The 27,719-nt window shown below is 51.6% G+C and overlaps 2 protein-coding genes across 2 annotated transcripts; one reads left to right on the top strand and one right to left on the bottom strand.

The window, feature by feature from the left end:
* The first annotated feature begins 317 nt into the window (after window positions 1-317).
* Window positions 318-5,833, top strand: LOC133342771 (F-box only protein 36-like). The gene is made up of 4 exons (XM_061552107.1): window positions 318-471; window positions 1,765-1,873; window positions 3,262-3,434; window positions 4,541-5,833. Exons 1-4 carry the CDS (start codon window positions 376-378, stop codon window positions 4,790-4,792), a joined length of 630 nt encoding a protein of 209 aa, XP_061408091.1. The 5' UTR covers window positions 318-375; the 3' UTR covers window positions 4,793-5,833.
* Window positions 5,834-7,173: 1,340 nt separating this feature from the next.
* Window positions 7,174-23,726, bottom strand: LOC133342601 (55 kDa erythrocyte membrane protein-like). The gene is made up of 10 exons (XM_061551837.1): window positions 23,448-23,726; window positions 22,716-22,789; window positions 21,786-21,910; window positions 18,801-18,863; window positions 17,641-17,747; window positions 16,696-16,776; window positions 16,485-16,565; window positions 14,931-15,193; window positions 13,684-13,767; window positions 7,174-12,128 (listed from the first exon to the last, which is right to left on the bottom strand). Exons 2-10 carry the CDS (start codon window positions 22,785-22,787, stop codon window positions 11,976-11,978), a joined length of 1,029 nt encoding a protein of 342 aa, XP_061407821.1. The 5' UTR covers window positions 22,788-22,789; window positions 23,448-23,726; the 3' UTR covers window positions 7,174-11,975.
* Window positions 23,727-27,719: the final 3,993 nt, after the last annotated feature.

A 27,719-nucleotide genomic window follows, 5' to 3' on the forward strand; every position in this document is an offset into this window, starting at 1 on the left:
TCCTCCCCCCGCCCCCCGCCCCCCGGCCCCGCCCCCCCCAACGTCTCCTCCCCCCCCCCCCCCCCCCCCCCCACCCCACGTCTCCTCCCCCCCCGCCCCCCCCCAGCCCCCCAACGTCTCCTCCCCCCGCCCCCCCCCCGCCCCCCGGCGTCTCCTCCCCCCGCCCCTCCCCCAGCCCCCCAACGTCTCCTCCCCCCTCCCCCGCCCCGCCCCCCGGCGTCTCCTCCCCCCGCCCCTCCCCCAGCCCCCCAACGTCTCCTCCCCCCGCCCCTCCCCCCGCCCCCCAACGTCTCCTCCCCCCTCCCCCGCCCCGCCCCCGGGCGTCTCCACGGTTGCCCCTGGAGACGCGGGCGGCGTCTTGTTGGCGTGTGTCTCATGGCGGCGCTGCTGCCCGATCCGCTGCTGGAGGCGCGGGACCAGGCGCGGGCTCCCCTCAAAGACTTCTACCAGATCGTGGTGACGAGGAACGAGGTGAACGAGGGGGGTGACGAGGCGGGGAGACAGGGTAGAGGAGGAGGGGGACGAAGACGATGGAGAGGGGAGACGGAGGAGAGTGGTTTGTGATGATTTGTAACGGGATCTTTACCGTGTTGTTGTTGTTGTCGTTGGTGATGAGAAGTTTCTGTCAGATCGTGTTGACGAGAGGAGGAGTTGACGAGGTGGGATGTTGTCGTTGTGGTGACCGTGATGGTTGTGGTGAAGAGGAGACGACGCGTAGGGGATGGGGGGTAGGGTGGTGACGAGGTGCCTTGTGGTGATTGTTCTAACAACTTCATTGTAATTTTGTTGACATGATGACAACGATGTTATGTCGTGATGTTGATATTATCTTGTCGATCAGTGTGTGATTGAGGGGATTGTGTTCATAGCGGTGATGTTGATGGTGCCGGCGATGGGGGGAGCGGTGGTGCAACGGTTAGCGCGCTGCGCTGCGAATTGGCGATCCGAGTTCGATTCCCTCTCACGGCCAACACCGGTGACGATATATTTCAACCGATCCTGGGCCACCACTAGGTCGACTCAGCCTCCAATGAGTACCTGGTGCTATATATATAAATATGACACTAGGAAGACAAAGGCGGCCGGGCGTGGTGCCGGCTTTCATAGGTGTGCTACTCGCTAACAGAACTTGCCCCAACAGTGTATTTAGGATGTACGGTGGATATCTGTCTGATGGTGAAGGTGATGTGGTTATATCTGTCTTTTTATCCTGATATACTTGAGCACCATGAGGGTAACAGATGATACACATCAATCAGCCGACCCCCCCCCCCACCCAATGTCATAGTTCTTAACACACCACATTATTACCATATGGAAACCTCGCTAAACCCATAACACCTGGGTGGTTCTGTCCCTATGAATTCACGTCACGTCCTCAGAGTGCAACCTAGCCTGGCACAATCGCAGTGATGACGTCACCGCGTCTGTGGGCTGTTGTTGCAGGTGATATGAATATTAGATGGTGGTGTTGATGGTGCAGGTGATATGAATATTAGATGGTGGTGTTGATGGTGGTGACGGCGCAGGTGATATTAATATTAGATGGTGTTGATGGTGGTGACGATGGAAATGGTCCAGGTGATATGAATATTAGATGGTGGTGCAGGTGATATGAATATAAGATGGTGGTGGTGATGGTGGTGCAGGTGATATGAATATTAATTGGTGGTGATGCGGGTAATATGAATATTAGATGGAGGTGGTGCAGGTAATACAAATATTAGATGGTGGTGGTGATGGTGGTTGGTGATGGTGGTGCAGGTGATATGGAGGTGGTGGCAGGTCTCTCTGCGTCACGTGGGTCGGAGCACAAGACCCGGGGAGACGAAAGAGACTCACGCGGAGTTTCTGGAGGACAGAGTCCTGCAGGGTGAGGACACACGGGGAGACATGGGGGGAGGTGAAACACCGGGGGAGACACAGCGCAATACGGGGAGACACATTTCGTGAGACACGTTGTGAGACACGTTGCGAGAAGCGGTGGGACACGAGGAGACGTGGGACTACTTGAGGTAGAGACATGGCGGGAGACGAGCGAGAGACGATGAGATGCAGAGATACGCAATCAGGTGACAAAACGAGGGAACACGGAGGGAGACACAGGCATCAGCATAGGGGAGACAAAGGCGGCTGGTCGTGGTAGCTGCTGACCAAACCACCTCCCTCCTAGGTGAACCGTATAGTAGGTTATACGGGCGGAGTATCTTTGTGTGCGTGAGTAGTGGTGGGCGCCGAATCCGTCGATTCCCGCTCACGGCCAACACCAGTTGCAAATAAATTTTTAACCGGTCCTGAACCTCCCTTAGTATGTACCGTGTATGTTGAACTTCTTTCGCATCGTACGTAGCCAACCGTGCTAATTGGAGGTGCGGCAAAGAAAAAACAACAAATTAAACGCAGAGAGTAGTTCGAAAGAAGTGAGTCTTCAATGTAGATTTCAAAGTGCGCAGCTCCAGTGGCTTCCTAACATCGGAAGGAAGAGCGTTCCAGACGGCCGCAGAAGCGCGTCTGAAAGCGGGCGATGCGTTTCAACGGCGACTCGGCCTCAAACGAGTACTTGGCGATCGGGAGACAAAGTGCGGCCGCGCGTGGTTGCTGGCCACACCAGCCCCCTCATGCGCCGCGCCGGCCTTCATAATCGGTGTTCGGCTAACGGCAACTTTCCCCAACAGTTCATCAACGGCAATGGGCGGTCTTTGTCTTCTTCTCCTCTCTCTCTCTGAGGCACACTTATTTATTATAACTTTACACTCAACGCAGGCCAATGTATACAACACTTGAAGGGGTAACGGCCCCTTCACCCGTCTAACAGGGAGACCCCACTAACTCTAGCCCGGCTAGCCTGCTCCCAGGTCCTACACTCGAGAGCTAGGGGAGGCTCGCTGATCCAGCTCTGGCCAAGCTGGGATCACGGCACCCTTAGCCAACCAGACCGGCTCTTACAAGAGCATCGGCTCTGGGCTCTCGGGGCCACGCCACTGGCTTGCCCTGGTCGGTCCTGAGAAGGACAGCGAGCCAGGGGAGTACCAGGGCCTATCTAGCCAGTCTTCACTGGTTAAGCTGAATACCACCGGCTCTCCGCCTTATATAGCAACTCCTCCCCGAGGGGTGGGGCCGTGGGGGATCACAGCGCCGTTACAGCCCCCCAGGGCTAACCGATGCGGACGTGGATGTAGGCACCCTTACGCGTGCGGGCGTAACCACCCCGTGTGTGTTTGTTTGTCCTCCCGTAACACCCCTACAATGTGTGTCCCTCAGGCCGCGTGCTCGCCGTGTTCGGGCCCGAGCTGCTGTCGAGAGCCCAGGACGCGTGCTCGGGCCGCCACGACTTCATGTCGCGCCTCCCCGCGCCGCTCGGCGTGCGCGTGCTCGCGCTGCTGCGCCTCGAGGACCTGCAGAGCGTGGCGCGCACGTGCACGCGCCTGCACGCGGTGCGAGGGTGGTGTGGGGGGCACAGGGAGGGGGGTTCGAGGGTGGCGTGGGGGGCACGGGGAGGGGGGTTGGAGGGTGGTGTTTGGGGCACGGGGAGGGGGGTTCGAGGGTGGTTTGGGGGGCACGGGGAGGGGGGTTCGAGGGTGGTGTGTGGGGCACGGGAGGGGGGTTCGAGGGTGGTTTGGGGGGCACGGGGAGGGGGGTTCGAGGGTGGTGTGGGGGGCACGGGGAGGGGGGTTGCACGGGGGGGACACGGTGGAGACAAGCAGACGAGGGAAGACATGGGCACTGCGGTCGGCCAGATGTTAACTACCTCGCCTGCTATACAGGAGGTCGTGGGTTCGATCCCGACTCTGACGGTGCCCACTGTATATTTGGAATTTGCGTGCATCTCGATCATCACGGTGGTTAAATGTTAACTACCTCGCCTGCTATACAGGAGGTCGTGGATTCGACCCTGACGCCTGCTGCTGTATATTTGGAGTTTGCGTGTGTCTCTCATCATCATCACGGTGGCTAGGAGATGTTAACTACCTCGCCTGGTATTCAGGAGTTCGTGGGTTCGATCCCGACCCTGACGCCTGCTGCTGTATATTTGGAGTTTGCGTGTGTCTCTCATCATCATCACGGTGGCTAGGAGATGTTAACTACCTCGCCTGGTATTCAGGAGTTCGTGGGTTCGATCCCGACCCTGACGCCTGCTGCTGTATATTTGGAGTTTGCGTGTCACTCTCTGCCGTGGTCGCGTGGATTTTTCTCCGGGTCATCCGGTTTTTTCCCCTCCACATTCAGACTTAACATGCGTTTGTAGTATTTGTCTGCTATACATTTCCACAAGAGCCACTTCGTTGAACTATCATTTGTGGCCAGGCCGCCTCTGAAAGAGCTGCACAGCTAAGTTGGGCCTTATCTGTCAAACTAAAAAGTTTATATTTTAGGGGGCAAAATCATACACAGCGAGAGACTCACAGAGGGGATGCGGGAAGGCACACGGGGAGCAAAGGGAGACAAAAGGGGGAAGGCACAATGGGACACACAATACAATGGGACACACAATACAATGGGGCACGCGTGTCCCGTGTGTGTGCGCGTGTGTGTCCATCAGCTGTGTGAGAGTGACGCGCTGTGGGAGGCTGTGTGCTGCGGCTGCGATGGCTCCTGCTCGTCGTCGTCGTCCTCGCATCGCGAGTCTCTGCGCGCCTTGGCTGCGGACATCGGCTGGAAGAAAGTCTTCTTCTCCAGCAAGCTCCACCTGCAGCTGCAGCTGCGGCGACGACGCCAACGCAACGACAACAGCGACATAAACGACGCACAGCAGCTTGCGCTCCCGGCACCGGAGGCCGTCCCAGCGAATTGATCTGCGCCCGCTCGCTGGCGTGCCCGCAGGAAATCGCAGTTTTTTTCCCTGCTCGTTGCTTGGTGGAACGGCGGTTGAAATGTGTTTTTTTGGTGGAGAGCGGATGGTTTCTTTTGTCATGCTTTTGGTGGAGGAAGAGTTGGGGGATTTTTTTTCCGTGGTTTGTTTTCGATGCAAATGCGGATTCTGCCGATTTTGTGAGGTTTAATTTCTGGAGTGAGTTAAGGAGGAAAGACCGTTTTTTTTGTTAGCCACCGTTTCTGTTTACATCGGTGAATGAGGTTAAATGAGTTTTGGCGGAAAGGACTGTTTGCCGTGGGTTTTAGGTGAAAGGGAGCCATGGTTTCCGTTTACATCGGTCAATGAGGTTAAATGAGTTTTGGCGGAAAGGACTGTTTGCCGTGGGTTTTAGGTTTAAGTTTCATTTTATATTTAAAAAAGGGGGGGGGGGGGGTGGTAGTTTTACCCGCATTTGAGGAAAGGTGGTCGATGCCAGATTTAGGTTCTGAAGTTTCCATGGAATTGTACGAAATGATTTTGAACAAGTGCACTTCTTCAGGAACTGCTGACAGTAATGCACATAGGGTCGAGTGGTTTTATTCTTTTGTGGTTTTCAAAACATATGGCTTTCTGGCCTGTACTGTTACTCTGTTAGGGTGGGGGCTTTTTCTCTCGTCAGTTACAGATGTTATTGTTTGTGTTTGGCATTAGTCTCGCTAATGGCCCCCAGAGTGTAGTCTCCATATACATGGCTCCCAGAGGCAGACTTTGCAGCTGTGAGCATCGGTGACTTTACCGTGCTGGCAATCCACAGTCGTCTCTCTCCGTCTCATCGCTGTCTGTCGCGGCGGTCACGTTTGCTCGAATATATTTTGATGGTGACGTAAGACAAGAGGACCACAATGCAGTTCTTCAGGAACTCTTGATGGTTTTTGCATAGTGCACAAAGGCAAAGTGTTTTGTACGCGTCGCTGTCTGTTTTTGGTGAGGGGGGGGGGGCCGAAACACATTTAACATTGCCATCCTTTTCTAATTGTGCAATTCGTTCATTAAAATCGCTTCTAAGAGATGCGTTGAATTGTATCAGAATCGATGGAAATGCGATGTTTTGTCCGTTTGCACGTACAGCGCACTGACACGACTCTACAGATTTAAACGGCTGTAGATTCAGTGAGCCGTGTGGTCTTTCTACTGCCGGATGCAGGCATCCCCAACACAGTCACCACTCACCATCCCTCAGTCCTGATATGCCACAATGCATCGCACTCTCTCCTTCCTGCAGACAAACCGATTTCATTGCTCCATCTCTGCAGCGGACGTACTCATTGGCCGCCATTCCCTGTAGCCATGACCGGCTCAAGCCCCCGGACTTTTCTCAGCAACATTTACAGTTTGGATTTACACGGTGGCGTCGACTGGACATCTGTGAAAAATTCGCTTTGTAGCTCATCGGATTCCTCCAGAATAAATCGTCTGAGTCTGGTGTCTAAAATACAACGGAATCTTAGTCCACTGTGGTGGGATTATACTGGTAGGAACCTCTTGGTTACACCAGCCCACAGGGGATTATTGTGTCCGTCTGTCCGTCGTGCATCCAAAAATGGGAGGGGTGGGGCTGGGTGGAGAGGGGAGGGTGGGGAGGGGCTGGGTGGGGAGGGTGGGGCTGGGTGGGGGCTGGGTGGGGAGGGGCTGGTCACCCCGTGGTGCCCTTATAAAACTCAACGTTTAACCTACTCACGCCGGCTTGTGCCCGCCCTCACAGTCGGGCATATTTGCGGAATACACCACGCCGCCGTTGACCCTGGCCATTGACCGAGCAACCCAACGTTCCTACCAGCTCCCTCCGCAGGAATGTGTTTTATTCCAGAGGTAGTCATATGTATGTCTGAGGTTCTCGCCGTGTCTCTGTGGGTCTGTGTGTGTAAGGGTCGGGTCTCCATGGTGAGTCTACGGAACTACGATTCTTTGGCTGTCTCCGAGTCAATAACAACACGGACGTATAGAGCGGTGTCTAAATGCGACCGCGTCTGGACATCTGTTTAAAAGATCTTCATAGTTCATCAGATTCCTCCAAGATAAATATTCTCATTCTGATCTGAAGATGTCGTACACAAGCAGTGGCCATATTTATTTTGTAGAGAGTGGCCATCAATTGTAGGCAAAGTAGAAGAGGAAAATCTCGAGCAGGGAGTCGTCAGCACGGATGGCTGGTGGGGGGCGGGGGCATTTCCAGACAGTGGGGGCAGCAGAAGAGCAGGAGTAACCTCCCACGGAGCGAGGGCGTTCTCATTCTGTCTCTCGTTGCAGGTCTCTCGTATTAAGGCAGAGGAAATCCTAGATGCATGACGACAACCACGGACTAAAACACAACGAAATGCACATTAAAGTTTTGAACAAAAAACATTGATTTTTTACTTTTTTTTGGTTTATAAAGTGATATCATTTCTTGTCGCAACACCAGTGGTTAAGTTAAAGAACCAGGGACGGTGGGGGGGGCCAATCAGGAATGAGGAGGGGGGGGGGCAATTTCAGAAGCTACCCCACTCCCCCCCACCAAATGAACCCCCCACGCCAGTACAATCACAAGTATATAACGCCCGTCTCTAAAATGATCAAGTGAGAAAATACGATCGTTAAGCGAGCGGTTTACAACACAAAAGATACAGAAGCAAAACAACAAATCTGCCGCTCTTAAAATTACACAAGTGGCAGTTTGCGGTTTCAGATTCGGTTAAAAATTATTTCCTCAAACACGTCGCAGTGGGCAGAAACGGCCACCCGTCTTTGGTCACTGGAGCGGTGATGTCACCACCACCACCATCATCATCACCACCCCCATCTACTCCACCGTCAACCTCCAACACCCATCAATGTCGACATCACCAGTATCGCAGCCACCACTGCCACCATCACTACCGCCTCCCTCTTCCGCAAGCAATTCAATGCAATTCTCATCACTGGACGCGTGGGGCCTGCTTAGCGTTAGTGGAAACTGCGTTTTCTTTTCGAGAACATTTGGTTCCAACATAAAGCATTGGAAGCCAAGGCCCTGCCAACACTTTCACGCGAGCGATGCGCACGTGCAATCAGAAACGTTCGCTCGGTCGGTAGAAACACCGAAACTTTACTTTGTCCGCGGCGCTGTCTTGACCGATTACTCGGAAGCATTTCTGTGAAAGAGCAGCTGCCGCTCGGAGTGCCTCTGGGAGAAATCGCAGATGCCACTCATTGGTAACCGCGACCCGTGTCCTTAGAAAAAAGAAAAACGCGAGAGCTCCGTGAGATAAAAGTGCGGAGTTCAGGCCACCCCTCTCGAGGAGCAGCGAGTCATCTGTCTGTCCCCAATCAAAACGAGATGTCAGATCGAGAACTTTTAAAGACACAACAGTGTTTTTTTGTTTTCCCGGAACCCACCCCCCCGAGTCTCAAAGACTCCGGTCATCCTCGGAACAGCGGCAGCTTTTGGCTAACCATTGAAACAAAAGACGGTCACCGCATCGCGCGGCGCTTTCAGATGCGCTTCTGCGGCCGTCTGGAACGCTCTTCCTTCCTATATTAGGGGCCACTGGAGCGGTGCACTTTGAAATCATCATCTAGATTCTAGATTGACACTCATTTCTTTAGAACGGCGTTTTGTGCTTACGTTTTTTTGTCCTTCCCCCGCACCTACGATTAGCACGGTTGGCTACGTATGGTGCAAAAGAAGTTCAACATACACAGACATAAAAAAAAAATCAGCTGTAAAGTTTTTTGCAAAAAGGGGCGATGTAGCCTGCCAGTAAATATGCAGGCAATGTTTCAGCATTGGGATGTTTGGCTGATACCGGTTGCATTGTTCATTTTCTTTTCGCGATGGTCGGGGGGAAATCGGAGAACGAGGAGGAAACCCACGCAGAGCAGGCGCGGGGGGGGGGGGGGGGGGCGGTTAGTGAAGAATGCACAAACCCCAAGCGGGAAGGCGCACCGAGACGGGAATTGAACCCAGGCCCTTGATCGACGCGAGCCGCGAGCGTTCACAACGCGTTCACCACCACCACCACCAGGCTCGAGTCGGCAGCAAGAACGCAGCTCCCCGCACTCGACACGAGCGCACGGGGCCAAACAAGGCATCGTGAGACGCCAAAGTCAAGGGGGCGCTGGGTGTGAACACGTCGGCTGGGAGAGTTCGCGATGCACTGGTGTGGATCAATATATCGATTGTCTTAAGCTCACGGCGTTCGTTTGCCTGCAATGGACGGCGCGCGCGTGCGTCAAGTCGACGTTTTGTCGATTCGTCCTACGAAATAGGTCCAACACGTCAACTCACCGCAGCCACTCGAGACCGCTACATTCACAGCGATGCCGAGAAAAAAATGTTGATTCTTAAATTGAATCACACCCCCCCCCCCCCAGATTCGGCAGGTGGACGCCACGTGAACAAGGTGGCAGACAGGCAAAGGCCCATTCTGCCATGCTGATGATCGCTAACAACGGTGAAACGCAAAGGCAGTTCAAGGCGTCGGGCGCGGCTCGACGTCGCGTTTGGCTTTCCCCTTTTGAAGCGTTGCTAGCGGTGGTAACACCGACAGGCCAATGAAAGGCCACGCTACTGCATCACGCACGCAGGGTCTATTGGGCCGAACGGGGAGCGTGCTTTTGCCATGCACCACCCCCCCCCAAACTCCTGACCACCGTCAACCAACTGCCATAGAAACGTTTTGTGCTTAAGTTCATAAAGTCGGCCGCAGTTTTGTGCTATAAACGTTGAGGCTTGTCGGTGAAGCCCACGTGAGTTTTTGCGCCGGGAGGGGGTGGGGTAACCTGCTACGGCCCACGGGCCACGGAGGGGACTACACGACTTACGTTGCAAATGGCCCCCCCCTGCAAACGACGACAGCGACGTCACCACCAAGCAGCGTGGGTGCGCCGATCGCGAAGAAGAGGGTCGCGTATCGAAATTTCGGCGCGCCTCGGTCACCCGTAAAAGGTGAGAGCGAATCATATTCCGCGTTTGATAACGTCGAGGTGGAAATGTGTGGTAGATCGTGAAAAGGGTTTACGTACTTCAGACCTCAAGAGGTAACTCGTCAGCCCACCCCCCCAGACTCGTCAATTTACCAATCATCTGACGCGCGCGGCGTGTTCGACAAGTTCAGTTTCGAGTGGTGGGAGCACGAGGAACGGAGTCTGCAGCAACAACAACAAAAAACAAGTGCCGAGAGGGCGACCCCTTCTCCTGTTTACATCCCTGAGCCAAGAGTGGATATTCCACATTCCTATGGTGGGGGCCAGACTGTGGTAAGGGTTTATTGACCCCCCAAAGGGGCGATGGGCAGAGGCAAGTCAACCCCCACGACCTGGATTTTAACCCCAAATGGATCGGATCGGTTACAACCACTGTGGCAATAGGGGGTTCGTTTTTGCACTAATTCGGCCGTCTGTCGATACGCGACCCCACCGAGCAATACAACCACTCGGCGCTAATTTCACCGCCGCGTGAGGCGTTCGCGGAATGGCTCCGGCAAGCCATCGCCACGTGCTGTTCGGCACGATGTCCGGCGTTTCGCGCTACGTGCTTGTGAGATAAAAAAAAACGATAAACGCTTATTGTCCCCGCTCAAGATCACGTTGTATGCACTCTCAAATGACGGCAAACACGCGTGCATTTTGGAAACGGGAAAATTCGAATGTAGTTAATAGATTTTGCGATGAACAATCGCCCGTCCTAGTGCCCCTTTTTGCCAAAGTTCGTCGCGGAAAGACGGACAAAACAACTTCGGATAAAGAGCGACATTGCGCGCTGTACGCGTGCCGTGTAAAACGGCCGGATGCGCAAATTGCACTTTTGAAATTTTGATATACAGAGTTTGATTGATTTGATCCTCGTTTGAGGGAGTAAGTCAAGTGGTGGTGCGCGAGTCCGTGCCAAACCAAGCAGAACAGAAGCCCGAATCGGCACGGCACCACGAGTTCCCGTTAAGGACTCGAAACCCGCCGCGGCATTGCTTTCAGCTGTGAAACTCTGGACCACGTCTTTTTTTGGTGTTTCTTTAAAGTGAAATGTCAAATCTTCCCTCCCCTATGTCTATGGGAGCTTTTTTCCAGTATCCAAAATGATGACTTTTTACTGTCTTTTGGCGTTCTCTGGTCGAACACTGGTGAGACAAGGCCATAAACAGGGGTGGGGAACCTTTTTTCTGCCAAGGGCAATTTGGATATTTATAACATCATGTTGCTATGAAAAAAGCTCCTAGATTTATTGAATTTCGAGTCGTGCAGTTGCCTTGGCAGGGCCAGACCAAATGATTTTGCGGGCCTTATACGGCCCGCGGGCCGGACGTTCCCCACCCCTGCCATAAAGAATGCTGCCTCTGGTGTAGGCCAATCAGTTTCAAAGACAATTACTATATTACGAGATAATGTTTTGCCACAAGTACGTGTGGTTAATGCAGACCTGATGCCTTGCGAAAGGCACCTATTTGGTGTTTGAACAGCTAAACGCCCGTCTTCTCTCCCCCTGTCTGTGACCCTGAGCCAGCTGTGGAAATTTCCACATTCCCATGGCGGGAGCGAGAGATATCAAATTCGGCAACAACAACAACAACAACAACAACGGCAGTAATGTTAAACATTTGAAACTTGCGCAACAAAAAACAACGACATCAGACAAGCCATGAGAAACGAACATTTTTGAAATGCGATTTGGGAACGAAGCGGCGTGAAAGAGACCGTGAGAACGAACGCGGCTGGCCGCTAAACGCCCCAGAACATGGGACACAACAACGCAGAGCAGTGCTGGTGGGGGGTGGGGGGTGCGGGGAGAACAGTGGCCGTCGGCGCTGGGGCGATTGCAGCGTCGCCCCCGGGGGTTTGCCGGCTGGGGGGATTGCCGGAGCAGAGAGCCGAGTTTCCGAGCGTGCAGGAGAAGCGCGCGGCGTGGTGCGGAGGCAGACGGTGCGGTACCACCCAGCGGAGCGACGCTTACCGCCCCAGCAATGTCACGCAGTGCCAACGGGGCAATGCCAGGCATTGCTAGGCCATGTAACGCATTCCTAGATAATACCATGCGCTACTTTGCAATACTAGGCATTGTTTGGCATTACTAGGCAATGCCATGCATTTGCTAGGCATTGCTGGGCAATACCAGGTAGTGCGAGGCGGTACTGAGCAGTGCCGGGTGGTGTCGTGCCAGGCTGGGTGCCCCTCACAGGAGCCAGGAGAGTGGCACCCAGTTGTGCGTCTCCCCGGCGGTGCGCACGGCGCTGGCGATGAGGGTGGCGCTGTCGTGCGTCACCTCGTTCACCACGACGAGGTCGACGAGGTGCATCACCGAGGCCTGCAGCTCCCGGGACTCCGCCTGCACGCGCGCGTGGTGGGTGGGTGGGGGGGGTGGACGCCCAGAATTCACCACCGTGGCAGAGGTCGAAATCGGGTACCCGATACCTGTACCCTAACCGATACTCGGCTACTCGTAGGCCGTGAGTCACTGGTGAGTAACCGTTTGTCACTCATTTGCCAACGTCTTGTCTCTTCTCACATTTCAAGTTTCTAGAATCAACCCACCCGCGCCTGCAACATGGCTTCATCCCAGAGGTCGCAATCGGGTACCCGTACCCTACCCAATACCCAGCCGGGTACGGGTAGCCGGGTATCGGGTAGGGTACGGGTACCCATTTGCGACCCTGGTGCGGCCGGGTACGGGTAAGGAATCAAAACCCGTTTGCGACCTCTGCACCGCGGCCACCTGTATTTAACCGCCAGAGAACTTGAATCGATCACCGCACGGACCTTTAATCCGCTGTTTCTACCGTATAGAAACGTTTGCACCGTTCCTGCTGTACATCTGTTCTGCCTGGTTTGTGCTGTCCATCTCGCGCCGTTCCGTTTGTACCGTCGATCTCGCTAGCTCCATTAGCCGATGGGTATCATTTGGCTAGACTCTGAATAATCTATTCTCGCGGACAAGAATCAGTAATGAAATCTGTAAATGACGAGAAAAAGCCATAATCATAATGGAATAATAGTGCACAGACATGCGTAACGCACACACGACCTCTGTGCATTATGTAAAAGCCATCAGCAGTTCCTGACCCAGTGCACTATGGTCCTCTTGTCTAGCTGTGTCACTGCTGGTGTCGGTCGCTGGTGTCGCATTCGTGCAAAAGTATTTTGATGCCACAGTGGCAAGATGCTATCTCCCTCGCATGGTATGCAGGAGGTCGTGGGTTCGGTTTAAACCCTGACGCCTGCTGTGTATTTGGAGTTTGCATGTTTCTCTCCCCGTGGTGGCATGGAATTTTCTCTGGGTCCTCCGGTTTTTCGCTCCACATTTAGAAACATGCCCTTAGAGTATTTGGCTTTTATAAATTTCCACATGATAAGCCACTTCGTTGAGCTATCATTTATCATAGCCAGGTCTTGATTTAAAGCTTTCGTGACTGCAGGGATTCATATTCTTGGTTCTTTCGGTAAAGTCACGTAGAAGAGAAATAATAAAATAATAAAAATAATATAAAATAATATAAAATAATATAAATATAAAACAATGTTTTATATTTATATTAAGAACCAAGAATATACATAGCCAGGTCGTTTGTGAAAAAGACCTATAGAGCTCAGTGGGCCTTACCTGGCAAAATAATACCATACTATGCAGTTCTTGAGTCATTTGAAACACGAGATGCAATGTTCGATATTTACTTAACCCTCGTTTGCCCTGGAGCAACTACAATGTCCCTTTCACCCAACACACACACACAATGCAAACCTGCAAGAACTCCTCTCTAGCAGCTACGCACCCAGGCTGAAAGTCTCGGCCTCTCCCTATGTCGTGTGATGCCACGTCAACGAACGGCGGCTCACGAGGTGCGATCGTGTGACCCGTTGGGGGACTGGTCACGTGACGCCGGTACCTGGAAGGCCTCGCCGATGCTGGCTGGCGGAGCCACGAACACGACGAAGGGCGCAAAGTCGGGCGAGCGTAGAACCTTCAGGGCCTGGGGACATGACACGCAACTCCAGGTCATGGACCAGGGGGTCGACTGACCCTCACTCGCTCGCTTGCTCACCTCACAAAGTCAAGCAGAACCTCTGGAATTAAATTCAATTGAATTTGCGCTTTCTTACAGCACGAGGCTATCACGAAGGTGCTGTGTTTCACAGGAGAGTATTAGTCTGCTGTAGTTTCACAGTAGCGGGGCAATGTTGGTATGGGGCTTTGACCCAATGAGGTAAAATGAGAGTTTTCGTGTCTAGACCATGACCTCAGCACACAGTGGCTTCGAGTAACGTCACGGAATTCTGAACGTCAACTATGAAACAGTGGCACTATTAACCAGGACGGCCGCTGGGTTCGAACCAAGAATCATCTGTATATGAATGACAAACGCGCGGGGAGAGTACTTTATTTTCTTTTGTGACATAAATGCAATTTTTTTTATTAGAGACCACCTAGGACAACACGCAGCATCCAAGGGAACTGGTTCATGGAATTCCATGCAATAAAGATGCACATGGCTTCAGATTCATAGCGCACACAGGCACTCCATCTCCTACATACGCACCTTCTATTTAATGCTCGCAGCAAGTGACACTACATCATCACATACAGGAAGTGATGTCATACTTTAAGGAATCTCACGAAGCACACAGGAAGTGACCTTGCATGCTATGCACAGGAAATTACCTCACACCACGCACATTCACTTCACATGGTCCACAAAGAAAGTGACCTCACACACCGTGCACAGGAAGTGACCTCACACAGCTCAAGCAGGAAGTGACCTCACACAGCGCAAGCAGGAAGTGACCTCACACAGCGCACGCAGGAAGTGACCTCACTGCGCACGCAGGAAGTGACCTCACTGCGCACGCAGGAAGTGACCTCACACAGCGCACGCAGGAAGTGACCTCACTGCGCGCGCAGGAAGTGACCTGACTGCGCGCGCAGAAAGTGACCTCACTGCGCGCACGCAGGAAGTGACCTCACTGCGCGCGCAGGAAGTGACCTCACTGCGCGCGCAGGAAGTGACCTCACTGCGCGCGCAGGAAGTGACCCCACTGCGCGCGCAGGAAGTGACCTCACTGCGCGCGCAGGAAGTGACCTCACACGGCACCCATAGGAAGTGAGCTCACGGCTGGTGCGCAGGGCAGCGCTCACCTGCGGTTGCACATCGAGCACGCACACGGCGTCTCCCTGCATGATGTCACGCACACACTGGAGGCGCAGTCCCAGCATGGCCTCCCCGTGGTTCCCGTACTCCACCATCTCCCCACGCGTCACCCACCCACGCATCTCCACGTCCGACACCAGCTGATACGGGCCAGAATCTTGCGCAGCCCCACCCGCTGTCCCCGGTGCCGCCCCTGCCCCGGAGTTGGGGGCAGCGTCGCCGTTCGGAGAGGTCGGGTGCTCCGTCGTGTCTGAGGGAGTTCGGGGGAAAAAAATAAACTTGACCGATCCCGCTGGCGTCAACGCAGCGAGCCCGTTGGCGGTTCTTTGACAGTTACAGGCTGGTCGCCGATGGGCTCTGCAGCCGAGATAGAGAATGCCGCCTGTCCACTTGCGGAGTGATCTCCCTTCTCCAGATTTATCCCGATTGCGCAATGAGCAGTGCGTCTTCGCGAGCCAACGAATCCATTTGGAACGCTCGCAGAGGGCAGCGCGACCCTTTGGCGTTAGTGAAACAGCCCGTGGAAGTGGACGTCACAGAGCTTCCACCATTATCCTTTCGTCATGTGACATCCGTTCCACACCCTGTGAGATGCATGTTCAAATAAAAAAATGAATGTGACGGTTCTTTTGTGCAGTCGTAGGCGACCGGTCTGACAACACCTGACTGTCTAAATCAGCTGGGGGCCGATGAAATCGGAATCCAAACTCGGCATCTCAGCAGTGCCGGCTCCACATCTCCTGAGCAACCGGGCCTCACTCGGCGTTGCCCTCAAACCAACCCATAACCTCGCGTTCCTCACCGCCACGGTGGCGAGATGTTAACTCACCCGCGGCCTGATATGCAGGAAGTCGTGGGATTGATCCCAACTCACGACGGCTATATAATTGGAGTTTGCATGTTCACTCTCCCCGTGGTCTCGCGGATTTTTCTACGGGCCCTCCGTTTTTTCCCTCCGCATTAAGAATCAACGTGCATTTAGAGTATTTGGCTGCTATAAATGTCCACGTGATAAGCCACTTTGTTGAGCTATCATTTGTGGCCAGGTCGCATCTGAAAACGAGCTACATAGCTCAGTGGGGCCTTACCTGGTAAAATAAATAAATATTAAGTTTAGTTTGGTAGAGTAGTCCCTCAGTTAAAAGCGACATCGGTTCACAGTTTTTCGGGTTTTGTTTCCGCCTCCCATAGGACTCCATGGTTTCGACAAATTTTAACATTTTGATTAACGGCATGTTTACTTTACGATACGCGGGTGCCAATTTCAGCCAATCAGAGCGCTCGTAAGTGGGCTGAGCCATGCCCTCAGCCAATCAGCGACACCCATTTATGAGCTTTAGGCCTTGAGACTGGTTTTATTGACATTACGTTTTGTGCGTTGGCAGCAGAAACGGCTCTCTGGCTTTGAATGGATTAATGCTATCAACATACAATTCCTCTATTCGATTCATAGTAATTTCAGTTAAAAGTAGCTTTCGTGGAACGAATTAAAAACGTTAACCGAGGGACTACTGTATCTGTAGGCAAGGCACATTACTCACAGAGCACCGGAGTCTTGAACGTGTCAGGGTCGGTGGAGAGCAGTACGGTCTTAATATGACTCCTGCCGACACCGGGAGCTCCTGGGGGGAGTGGGGAGGGGGAAAGAGAGAGGGTGGGAGGCAGTCAGGCATAGGCAGAGAGGAACAGAGGAAGGGTTTCTGAGCCTGACGTCGCAGCAAGCGAAATATCCGTGGGCTGTGCTCATCTCACCCAGCAGCACGAGGGTTCTCCGTGGGAACGGAGGAAGCTTGACGACTTCCTCGTACGACAGCGTGTCCAGATCGTCGAACACTGCGCACCGCACGCGCACCGCACGGGCAGAAAGCAAATATCGAGTGGGTGAGCGAGCAGGCAAGCAGGCGAGGAGACGCGCAGGCGAGACAGCAAGTGAATAAACGAGTAGGTGAGCGAGTAAACACGCAGGTGAGCGAGCAAATGATGTATGATGTATGCACAGCACGTAACCAACCGTGCTAATCGGTCGGCTACGTACAGCGAGGACTAGGTGCGTAAGCAAGTGCGGGAGTAGACTCGCTGGCGAGTGGGTGACTACACGCTGGTGGGTGGGTGAGTCGACTTGCTGGTGAGTGGGTGGGTAGACACGAAGGTGAGTGGGTGGGTAGACACGGAGGTGAGTGGGTGGGTAGACACGGAGGTGAGTGGGTGGGTAGACACGGAGGTGAGTGGGTGACTACACGCTGGTGAGTGGGTGGGTAGACACGGAGGTGAGTGGGTGGGTAGACACGGAGGTGAGTGGGTGGGTAGACACGAAGGTGAGTGGGTGACTACACGCTGGTGAGTGGGTGGGTAGACACGGAGGTGAGTGGGTGGGTAGACATGGAGGTGAATGGGTGGGTGGATACGCTGGTGAGTGGGCGAGTCGACTCGCTGGTGAGTGGGTGGGTAGACACGAAGGTGAGTGGGTGGGTAGACACGGAGGTGAGTGGGCAGGTAGACATGGAGGCGAGTGGGTGTGTGGACACGCTGGCGAGTGGGTGAGTCGACTCGCTGGTGAGTGGGTAGACACGGAGGTGAGTGGGTGAGCGAGTGGGTGGGTCGACACGGAGGTGAGTGGGTGGGTAGACACGCAGGTGAGTGGGTGGGTAGACACGGAGGTGAGTGGGTGAGCAAGTGGGTGGGCAAGGGCAGTTGTACCCGAGCAGTGCTGGGCCATGTAGGGTCCACGCAAGCCTTTGGCCCGGATCAAACCCAGGAAGCTGGACTTGGGCTGAGGCTCGACAGGTTTGGAGCTCACGCTGTGACTGAGAGAGACAAACAAGACAAAGACCCCCCGTGTAGCCTTTAATGGACCATCGGGCCAAGTGCTGTGAGCGAGCGCCTCGAAAGGCCAGTACGGCCGCCTTCGGGGTGCCGCAGTGGCGAGATGTTAACTCCCTCGCCTGGTATGCAGGAGGCCGTGGGTTTGATCCCGACCCTGACGCCTGCTGCTGTATATTTGGAGTTTGCGTGTCTCTCTCCCCGTGGTTGCGTGGATTTTTTTCCGGGTCCTCTGGTTTTTCCCTCCACATTTATAAACATGTCTTTTAGATTATTTGGCTGCTATAAATTGCCACGTGATAAGCCACTTAGTTGGGCTATAATTTGTGGCTAGATCGCTTATGAAAAAGAGCTATATAGCTCAGTGGGCCTTACCGGGTAAAATAAATATTGTTTTTCGTTTTTTTTAATACGGCAGCAACGAACTTTGCTGGACGTCCTTGTACTGACGAGTCCCAATTATGACAAAGCCACGACAACATAACCACCACACAGTCAGTCACCTCCTTTGAGCTGAAGGTCTGGAGCTATCATTTGTGCTCAGTGGGTCTTACCTGGTACAAGCCAAAAAAATTGGTTTAGTGTCCCCAATGCTGATGTTTTCACCCCATACCAGGTACTTATTTTAAGACTGAGTTGACCTGGATTGTGCCCAGGTCCGGTTCAGATATTTCACGACACTGATGTTAGCTACTGTGCTACTGTGGGGTTCAGTAGTACAGTGTGCAAATCGTTGCACCACCACTCCCCGCATTCACACACAAACATGCATACACACGCGTACACTAACACAACAGAAGCCAGTGATATACCAACCCAGTCCTGGGACCTCCCCTAGGTCGACGCAGCCTTCGATGAGTATCCGGTGCGATGTGTGTAAACATCAGTACTGGGAAGAGTGTTTCTACCACCCCACTCATAGTCCATGCAGTCTTTATAGGCAAATGTTAACAGCACTTGGCTCAAAAGTTTATAGAAGGCAATGGTGGGTGGGGGGGGATCTGTCTGTGTGCAAGTCTGAATCTGTTGGACTGTACCATTCCACCAGGTCTCGGGAGGGTATCATCCCGGTCGAACCATCTTCCTTCTCACCCTCCCACCTGCAAAACAAGTTGATTGAGAACATTCGTTATAAGAGTCCTCACATCTGTGTGTGTGTGTGTCTGTCCGTTCGTGTATGTGTGTATGTGCACGTGATTGTGTGTAACAGTGACGATTATCTGAACCGGTCCTAGGACGACTCAGCCTCAAATGAGTACCATGTGCAGTGTGCAAACATCGCCACCAGGGAGACAAAGGCGGCTGGGCATGGTGCTGGGTACCCACCCCCACGTGTGCCGTGCCAGCCTTCATAAGTGCTCGCTAACAGCACTTGCCCCAACAGTCTGACGAGGTTAGCGAGGTATAATATTTATTCATCTTCTTGGTTCTTTCGGTAAAGTCACGTAGAAGGGAAATAATAAAATAATAAAATTTAACATAATAAAATACAATTCTCACGACGTTTCGGCCACAACGCAAGCAGCCGCCCTCAGGTGAAGAACAGGGCTGTCGGAAAGACAGCGTCCGAAACATGTGACTTTACCGAAAGAACCAAGAAGATGAATCCCTGCAGTCACGAAAGCTTTAAATCGAAATTTAATATTTATTCAGATGTGTGTCTCTCGTCTCCCGTGCGTGCGTCCAAGTGTCTCTGTGTCCCTGTCTGCGTGTCTATACATGTCAGGTCACACTCAACGCCCATTGCTGGTATTTTCATATGCCCACGACAAGCGCTGAGGTCCGTACACACACAACCACTGTTAGACGATCCACAAAATAGTAACTGCTTTCATCTGCCCCTTGGGGATACTCTCTGCCAACCTGGAGTAGAGGCACATTTGGGTCGTTTCATGTCAACTCACTCGGGGCCCAAAACCTGACCACCTCCAATGGCCTGTAATGTTGAACTTGAAAACATATTTTGTTTGCAATGACCCATAACTTGTAAGCCGTTGGACGCAGTGACCCCCCCATTCTGAAGCTGTATCGTGTCTCCCTGTTACCCACAACCATGCCAAATTTATTCACGATTGGACTTGGTCACATATTTGTTTTCAGTGATCCGATGCGAAAATTACCCAGATTATACAACAACACTCAAAGACATCGTCAACAACATTGCGGCCTTAAATTATACGAATAGGCGATGTTTCAGGCAATGGTCATTTTTAAATCCTTTATATTAAGTTCACTTGCTTGCTTGTGCGCTTACGACCGTGCAAATCTTTCGGTCGTTTAACCCACTTCCCGTGATCCAATCGAGCTGAAATTTTGCACACAGACTCGTTGTGCGTGACAATTTTTTTTCGTGAAAAAATTTTTTCCAAAATTTTCCACTTTTTAGGAAAAAAAAAATTTCAGATTTAATTTAAAATACCAATGTGATAAAAATGAAACTCTTACTCAAGAAAAACAGAAATGAATAATAAATAAAACCGATGCCACGCATATAAAGGATTTACAGTGAAAAACTTTGTTTTTACGGGTTAAATTTTTCAGAGCTAAAACACAGAGGTGTGGATGACACGAGTTGGAGACTGCACTTGTTAACACCATGGAGCCCTGATGAGAATCACAATTTTAGAAATGTTCCGTGGTGACAAGTTAAAAAAAGTTACCACGTGTATAGTTACACCGATCGTAGCCATTAGGCAGCTCCATTACAGAAACACCCAAAGGAACCACCTACCAGGCAGGCCAGCAGATCCGGTTTAAATTTACATTGCAGGTGATCAAATGTCTCCATTTGGATAGCGAACTCGTTGTACTTGAAATTTGCTCAGATTTATGTCACGCTCCCCAGCCCTCATTGTCGAGCTCCTCTCTCGTGTGCTGCCGTTCGTCTCCCACGGACTTCGCGATAGCCAGGTCGCGATGGCCAGATCTCAAGCAAAACCTGAAGACAGCCAATGTTTTCGCTGCTAAGTTTACGCCTTTGGCTTCTCCAATCCAATGTTGGGAAAACATCTTTGAACGTTGCCGTGAAAGTTCAGACAAGCAGTGAGGGGGTGAGTCAGGTGAGTGAGTAAACACACAGATAAGGAAGTGCTTGAGCAGGTGAGTAGACATGCAGATTAAGGAACAAGTGAACAGGTGAGCGCGCAGATACGCAGGTGAGCAGGCAAGTGGATTGACAAGCTATGAAATTTGGATCAAAATTCTGACAGACAGCGACCAAAGAAAACGGAGCAAAAGTGTGAAAGTGCGCAAAGCACAATTTTTTTTTTAAACTACTTTTTTTTTAACCAGGTAAGGCCCACTGAGCTATATAGCTCTTCTTTAAAATTGACCTGGCCATAAATGATAGCCCAACGAAGTGACTCATCATGCGGACATTTATAGCAGCCAAACACTCTAAAGGCATTCATATTCTTTGTTTTTTTCGGTAAAGTCACGTAGGTAAAAAATTAAAATTAATAAAAGTAAAATAAAAAATTAAATAAAAATCACGACGTTTCGGAGGCAACACAAGCTTCCGTCTTCAGGTGGAACCGTCACTTGATACAGCAGTCGTGCTGTGACGGTTCCACCTGAAGACGGAAGCTTGTGTTGCCTCCGAAACGTCTTGATTTTTATTTTATTTTTTATTTTACTTTTATTAATTTACATTTTTTACCTACGTGACTTTACCGAAAAAAACCTAAGAATATGAATCCTTGCAATCACGAAAGCTTCAAATCTAAAACTCTAAAGGCATGATGATTCTAAATGCGTAGGGACAAACCGGAGGACCTGGAGAAAAATCCACGCGATTACAGGGAGAGACATGCAAACTCCCAATATACAGGAGGCGTCAGGGACGGGATCGAACACACGACCTCCTGTATACCAGGTGAGGTAGTTAACATCTCCGAGCCACCGTGGCCGACGGAAGCCACAGATTCGGTTTGTACGCGCGAGAGCCCGACGGATGGCGGCGTCGGCAGCGACGACGCGGGGAGACCTTCATCCAGCAGTGGAGACAAGGTCGCGAGGCTCACCAGTCCCACTTGGCGCGCGACTTCACGCGGAGGACGTCGCCGCTGCGGAAGGCGAGACCGTCGTGGGGACGGTTCAGGACGCCCTGCGACTTTGGGTCAAAGTTGAACTGGGCACGCACGAACGTCTGGGTGCAGGAAAAGCCGCGGTGGGGGCGGGGGGGGGTTCATAATGGTCAGAGATAATTTAGATGAAACGTTCACGAAGGCCACGTCACAGTCACCACACCGGCACCAATAGACGTGACGTTAACCATTTGGGAGAGAGCGTGATGGATAACGTTGACGCAACCGTTGACGCCAAACCCAGACTCATAACCCCGACTATATGGCAGAGGCCGAATCCTAACACTTGAACTCGAGTCTGATCCTAACACTTACCCCGAGCCTGAACTCTAGTCCTCGCCACAACCCAAACAATAACGCCAACCTTGTGTTGCGCCCGAAACGTCGTGATTTATTTTATTTTATTTCTACCTACGTGACTTTACCGAAAGAACCAAAGAGTATGGATTCCTGCAGTCACGAAAGCTTCAAATCAGGACTTAACCACTATCCCTAGCCTCTACTTAACCCTGACACAAACCCTGACCCCATTCCCTAACCCCAACTCCTACTACCCTCATAACAACCCGAACCAAAGTCCGTAACCCTTACCCAACTCGAACATTATACCTGGCCCCCAACTCAAACCATAACGCCAACTCGGTTGGCTACGTACGGTGCGAAAGAAGTTCAGCACACGCACATACCATACAAAACTCCAACCTTGACCCTAACAATGGCACGAGCTTTAAGCTTAAACCCTCCAGCCCTAAACCTACCCCCCTAGCACCGACTCCTTCTGAAACCTCTTCTCTGACCTTACCACCAAGGTGACCTTGACTGTGACCCCCCGTGACCTTGACACCCCCCCCCACCCACCCCTCTTACCTTGACAGCACGTGCCCTGCACACCTGCGTCACGTGGTCCAGGTACAGCTCTGACAACTTCGCCGACGTCATCTCTAGAGGGGGAGACACGGGGACAGGGGCAGGTAGACAAGAGGGTCAGAGACGAGCAGACACCGAGATGCAGAGACACGTGGACTGACACGCACACACAGACAGACACGGAGACCAGCGGGCAGACACAGACACGGGGGCAGAGATAGACACAGACAGACAGTGGCAAAGAGACAGGCAGGCAAGGTGACGGGGACACGCGGAGACACACAGAGAGACACAGAGACACGTGGGAGACACGCAGAGACACACACAGAGAGACACACAAAGACACAGAGACACACAGGGACACACACAGAGACACACAGGGACACACAGAGACACCGGGGACACACAGAGACACACACAGACCCACCGAGACACACAGAGACCCACAGAGAGACATACAGGGACACACAGAGACACACAGACCCACTGAGAGACACACAGGGACACACAGAGACACACAGAGAGACACACAGGGACACACAGAGACACACAGACCCACTGAGAGACACACAGGGACACACACAGAGACACAGAGACCCACAAAGACACAGATACACACAGAGACACAAAGACACAGAGACACACAGGGACACACACAGAGACACAAAGACACAGAGACACACAGAGACACACAGGGACACACAGAGAGACACACAGAGACACACGCGTTACCGCTGTGAGCAGGTTCCTTTGGTTTCAACCTCGCCGCCGCGCTCTGCCCCAGTGAACGGGAGTCGAAAGTCCGCGGTCGCGCTGTTAAATAAATAAATAACGAAAACCACCGCGTCTTTAAAATGTTTTTTTTTAAAAAACCGTTCCTACTTTTCCTTATCGTCGCGGCGGACTTTGTTCCGAGATCGCAATAATGCGAAGAATAATAAAATAATAAAGCCTCCGCCACGCCGAATTGGAGGCGAGACGCGGATCACCGACGGAGCGCCGACTCAGCGGAACGGGCGAGACCATCTGGGCCCGAACGACGGGTAAAGAGGGGGAGGGGGGTGGTTTAGTAACAACCGCGTAAAAACTCAACTAACGAGGAGGATAACTACAACGTGGATGAATTAAAAGGAGATGAGGTGAAGAGTTGACTGTTTGTTTAAATCGAAAGGAGAGCAATGCGCTTCGGTGGCAATAGTTGTCGAATTTTAGACATTTACACACGCGTGTACACCCCCCCTTTAGTCGAACCCGCGGTGATCGATGGTTCAGTCCGTGGGCGCGTGACTCGCGAGCAGCTGATCGGTCACGTGACGTTGTTTTCGAGCACGCGAGTGTTGGTTTCAGCGCTACGTATAATTATTTATTATTAATGTTGTTTGGATCTTATTCTTGGTTCTTTCGGTAAGGTCACGTAGAAGGGAAATAATAAAATAATAAAATTAAAACAATAAAATACACGTATTCTTGGTTCTTTCGGTAAAGTCACGTAGAAGGGAAATAATAAAATAATGGAAATAAAACAATTAAATACACGTATTCTTGGTTCTTTCGGTAAAGTCACGTAGAAGGGAAATAATAAAATAATGAAAATAAAACAATAAAATACACGTATTCTTGGTTCTTTCGGTAAAGTCACGTAGAAGGGAAATAATAAAATAATGAAAATTCAAACAATAAAATACACGTATTCTGGGTTCTTTCGGTAAAGTCACATAGAAGGGAAATAATAAAATATTTAAAATAAAACAATAAAATACACGTATTCTTGATTCTTTCGGTAAAGTTACGTAGAAGGGAAATAGTAAAATAATAAAAATAATAAAACAGTAAAATACACGTATTCTTGTTTCTTTCGGTAAAGTCACGTAGAAGGAAAATAATATAATAAAAATAAAACAATAAAATACACGTATTCCTGGTTCTTTCGGTAAAGTCACATAGAAGGGAAATCATAAAAAAAAACAATTAAATTCTCACGAAAACCACACCTGATGGATGATAAAATTCTCACGACGTTTCGATTGCAACACAAGCAATCGTCATCAGGTGTGGTTTTCGTGAGAATTTTATTGTTTTTTTATTATTATTTCCCTTCTACGTGTCTTTACCGAAAGAACCAAGAATATGAATCCCTGCAGTTACGAAAGCTTTAAATCGAAAAGTTGTACGATCTGCTAACGTCTATATTAGTTACTTTATGATTGTGCTCGTTTACCCACGAAAGCATCACAGAGCCTCAAGAGTTTTCGCACTCGGAGACGTTGCTGCTGCTGCTATTGGGCCGTCCATAAATGACGTCACGCACCTAGGGGGGGGGGGGGGGGTCAGACATTTGTGACGATGTGTGACGAGGGGGGGGGGGGGAGGGTTAAATGTGACGTCACATCAAAATGCGCAACTTTAAATACATATAGACAACACGTTCTACTTAATTAAATAGACTTTCTAATAAATGTTTTCTCCTACAACATCAGAGTGCAGAGCCGCATTAAATACGCACTACAATGACAATGGTTTAAAGCGATTTGAACCATGTTTTATTTTTTTTGGGGGGGGGGGGCAGAGCTTTGTGACGTCATATTTGAGGGGGGGGTCTGACTTTTTTGTGACGCCGTGTGACGAGCGGGCAGGGGGGGGTCAAAAATCGTCCAAAATCGCATGACGTCATTTATGGACGGTCCCTATGTGTGTGTGTGGGCGCCGTGGTGGCGAGCTGTTAACTACCTCGCCTGGTATACAGGAGATCGTGGGTTCGATCCCGACCCTGACGCCTGCTGCTGTGTATTTTGAGTTTGCGTGTCTCTCTCTCTCTACCCCTGGTCTCTTGGATTTTTCTACGAGTTTTCCCTCCACATTTACAAACGTGCGCTTAGAGCATTTGGTTGCTATAAATTCCCACGTGATATGCCACTGCGTTGAGCTATCCCAATTAGAGTCATTTGCAGACGATGTCTCTCGGCATTCCCATGCGATTTGTCCACTTCCTGTTCCACTGTGGGTGAGGGTTTAGCTGTGGTTTGACCACTACCAGTTAACACTGTGGGGTGTGGGATTCGCTATGGGAGGAGGAAACCAGAGGACCATGCAGAACAGGTGGAGAGAACGCACAGACTCCAGTTCCGATTTAAAGCTTTCGTGACTGCAGGGATTCATCTTCTTGGTTCTTTCGGTAAAGTCACGTAGAAGGGAAATAATAAAATAATAAAATAAAACATTATAAAATCATTCTCACGACGTTTCGGCCACAATGCTGTCTTTCCGACAGACCTGTTCTTCACCTGAGGACGGCTGCTTGCATTGTGGCCGAAACGTCGTGAGAATTATTTTATAATGTTTTTATTTTTATTATTTTATTATTTCCCTTCTACGTGATGACTTTACCAAAAGAACCAAGAGGAAGACTCCGATTCATCTATTAGGTACTAGCTGTACTCCCCAGTGGCAATGTTCACACACCACACCAGCTACTCGTTTGAGGCTGAGTCGACCTAGGGGAGGCCCAGGAGCGGTTAAAATAATCGTCACCGGTGGTGGCCGTGAGCGGGATTCGAACTCGGGTCGCCGGGTTCGTAGCGCGGCGCGCTACCCACTACACTACAATGCGTTACGCTTCCACGTGCGCGGGTCACGTGACAGATGTGACGTCACAACTCACTTGCTGTGCAAAATTATATGCATTATTTAGCTCCCCCCCCCCCCCCCCCCAAAAAAAGTATAATTTTATAATGTTTGCATGGTGTACAGTCTGGAAAGTACCCACATGGCAAATTTCAAGTTTGTCGCATGTCGGGAAGTACGCTAAACATTTTGAACAGACACATTCACAACGTTGCCTTGTATATTTATGGAGATAGCCCTGTGAGCCATGCGGCTCTTGACTCGGGTGCAGCCGCAACAAAAAAAACATGAACAAACATGAACAAACAACAGACGTGAGAAAATCTTGACTTAAAGCTTTCGTGACTGCAGGAATTCACAGACTCCACACTCGCTTAAAATCAAACTCTTTTGCTCACACACATGTCTACCGAAGGGGATGAAAGCATACAAACTCCATTCCACACACAATCACGCCCACACACAATAATACACAATCATTCACACACAATAATACACAATCATTCACACACATAATCACGCTCACACACAAAATCATACACAAGCACTCACAATCACACGTAAAATCACACTCATACACACAATCACGTTCAACAACAACAACAACGGCCATTCGCCACTAAGTGGCGGTGACGTCACCACGACGCTTGTGCCAGGCCATGTGCACCTTGAGGTCACGTGAAGTGTCGAACGCCCGCTGGCAGGAGGTCACGGGGCAGACCCAGCAGGTGCCACGGGTCGACTGACTGAGATGACCGACATAATCGCACACAATCACACAATCACTCTCACACAATCACAAACAAAGACAACGATCCCCCGCATAGCCTTCGGCTGTTGGGGCAAATGTTCGCGAGTACCTATGTCGACCTTCATAGGCGCTCGCTAACAGCCCTTGCCCCAACAGTCTGTTAAGGCTATTAAGAGGGTGGGGCTGGGTGGGGAGGGTTGGGAGGGGCTGGGTGGGGAGGGTGGGGAGGGTTGGGAGGGGCTGGGTGGGGAGGGTGGGGAGGGTTGGGAGGGGCTGGGTGGGGAGGGTGGGGCTGGGTGGGGAGGGTTGGGAGGGGCTGGGTGGGGAGGGTGGGGCTGGGTGGGGAGGGTTGGGAGGGGCTGGGTGGGGAGGGTGGGGCTGGGTGGGGAGGGTGGGGAGGGGCTGGGTGGGGAGGGTGGGGAGGGGTTGGGTGGGGAGGGTGGGGCTGGGTGGGGGGTGGGAGGGGAGGGGCTGGGTGGGGAGGGGCTGGTCACCCCGTGGTGCCCTTATAAAACTCAACGTTTAACCTACTCACGCCGGCTTGTGCCCGCCCTCACAGTCGGGCATATTTGCGGAATACACCACGCCGCCGTTGACCCTGGCCATTGACCGAGCAACCCAACGTTCCTACC

This window comes from Lethenteron reissneri, chromosome 2 (genome assembly GCF_015708825.2).
Source record: "Lethenteron reissneri isolate LAM-NWPU_2019-01 chromosome 2, ASM1570882v1, whole genome shotgun sequence".
Taxonomy (NCBI): domain Eukaryota; kingdom Metazoa; phylum Chordata; class Hyperoartia; order Petromyzontiformes; family Petromyzontidae; genus Lethenteron; species Lethenteron reissneri.

Excerpts from the sequence above, each read along its gene's own strand:
- LOC133342771 (XM_061552107.1), top strand. The coding sequence starts at position 376 with ATGGCGGCGCTGCTGCCCGATCCGCTGCTGGAGGCGCGGGACCAGGCG. Across the intron at positions 472-1,764 it reads TCGTGGTGACGAGGAACGAG|GTGATATGGAGGTGGTGGCA; the intron begins GTGAACGAGGGG and ends ATGGTGGTGCAG. Across the intron at positions 3,435-4,540 it reads CGTGCACGCGCCTGCACGCG|CTGTGTGAGAGTGACGCGCT; the intron begins GTGCGAGGGTGG and ends TGTGTCCATCAG.
- LOC133342601 (XM_061551837.1), bottom strand. The coding sequence starts at position 22,787 with ATGACGTCGGCGAAGTTGTCAGAGCTGTACCTGGACCACGTGACGCAG. Across the intron at positions 18,864-21,785 it reads TCGCGCGCCAAGTGGGACTG|GTGGGAGGGTGAGAAGGAAG; the intron begins GTGAGCCTCGCG and ends CTTGTTTTGCAG. Across the intron at positions 16,777-17,640 it reads CATGGCCCAGCACTGCTCGG|TGTTCGACGATCTGGACACG; the intron begins GTACAACTGCCC and ends TGCGGTGCGCAG.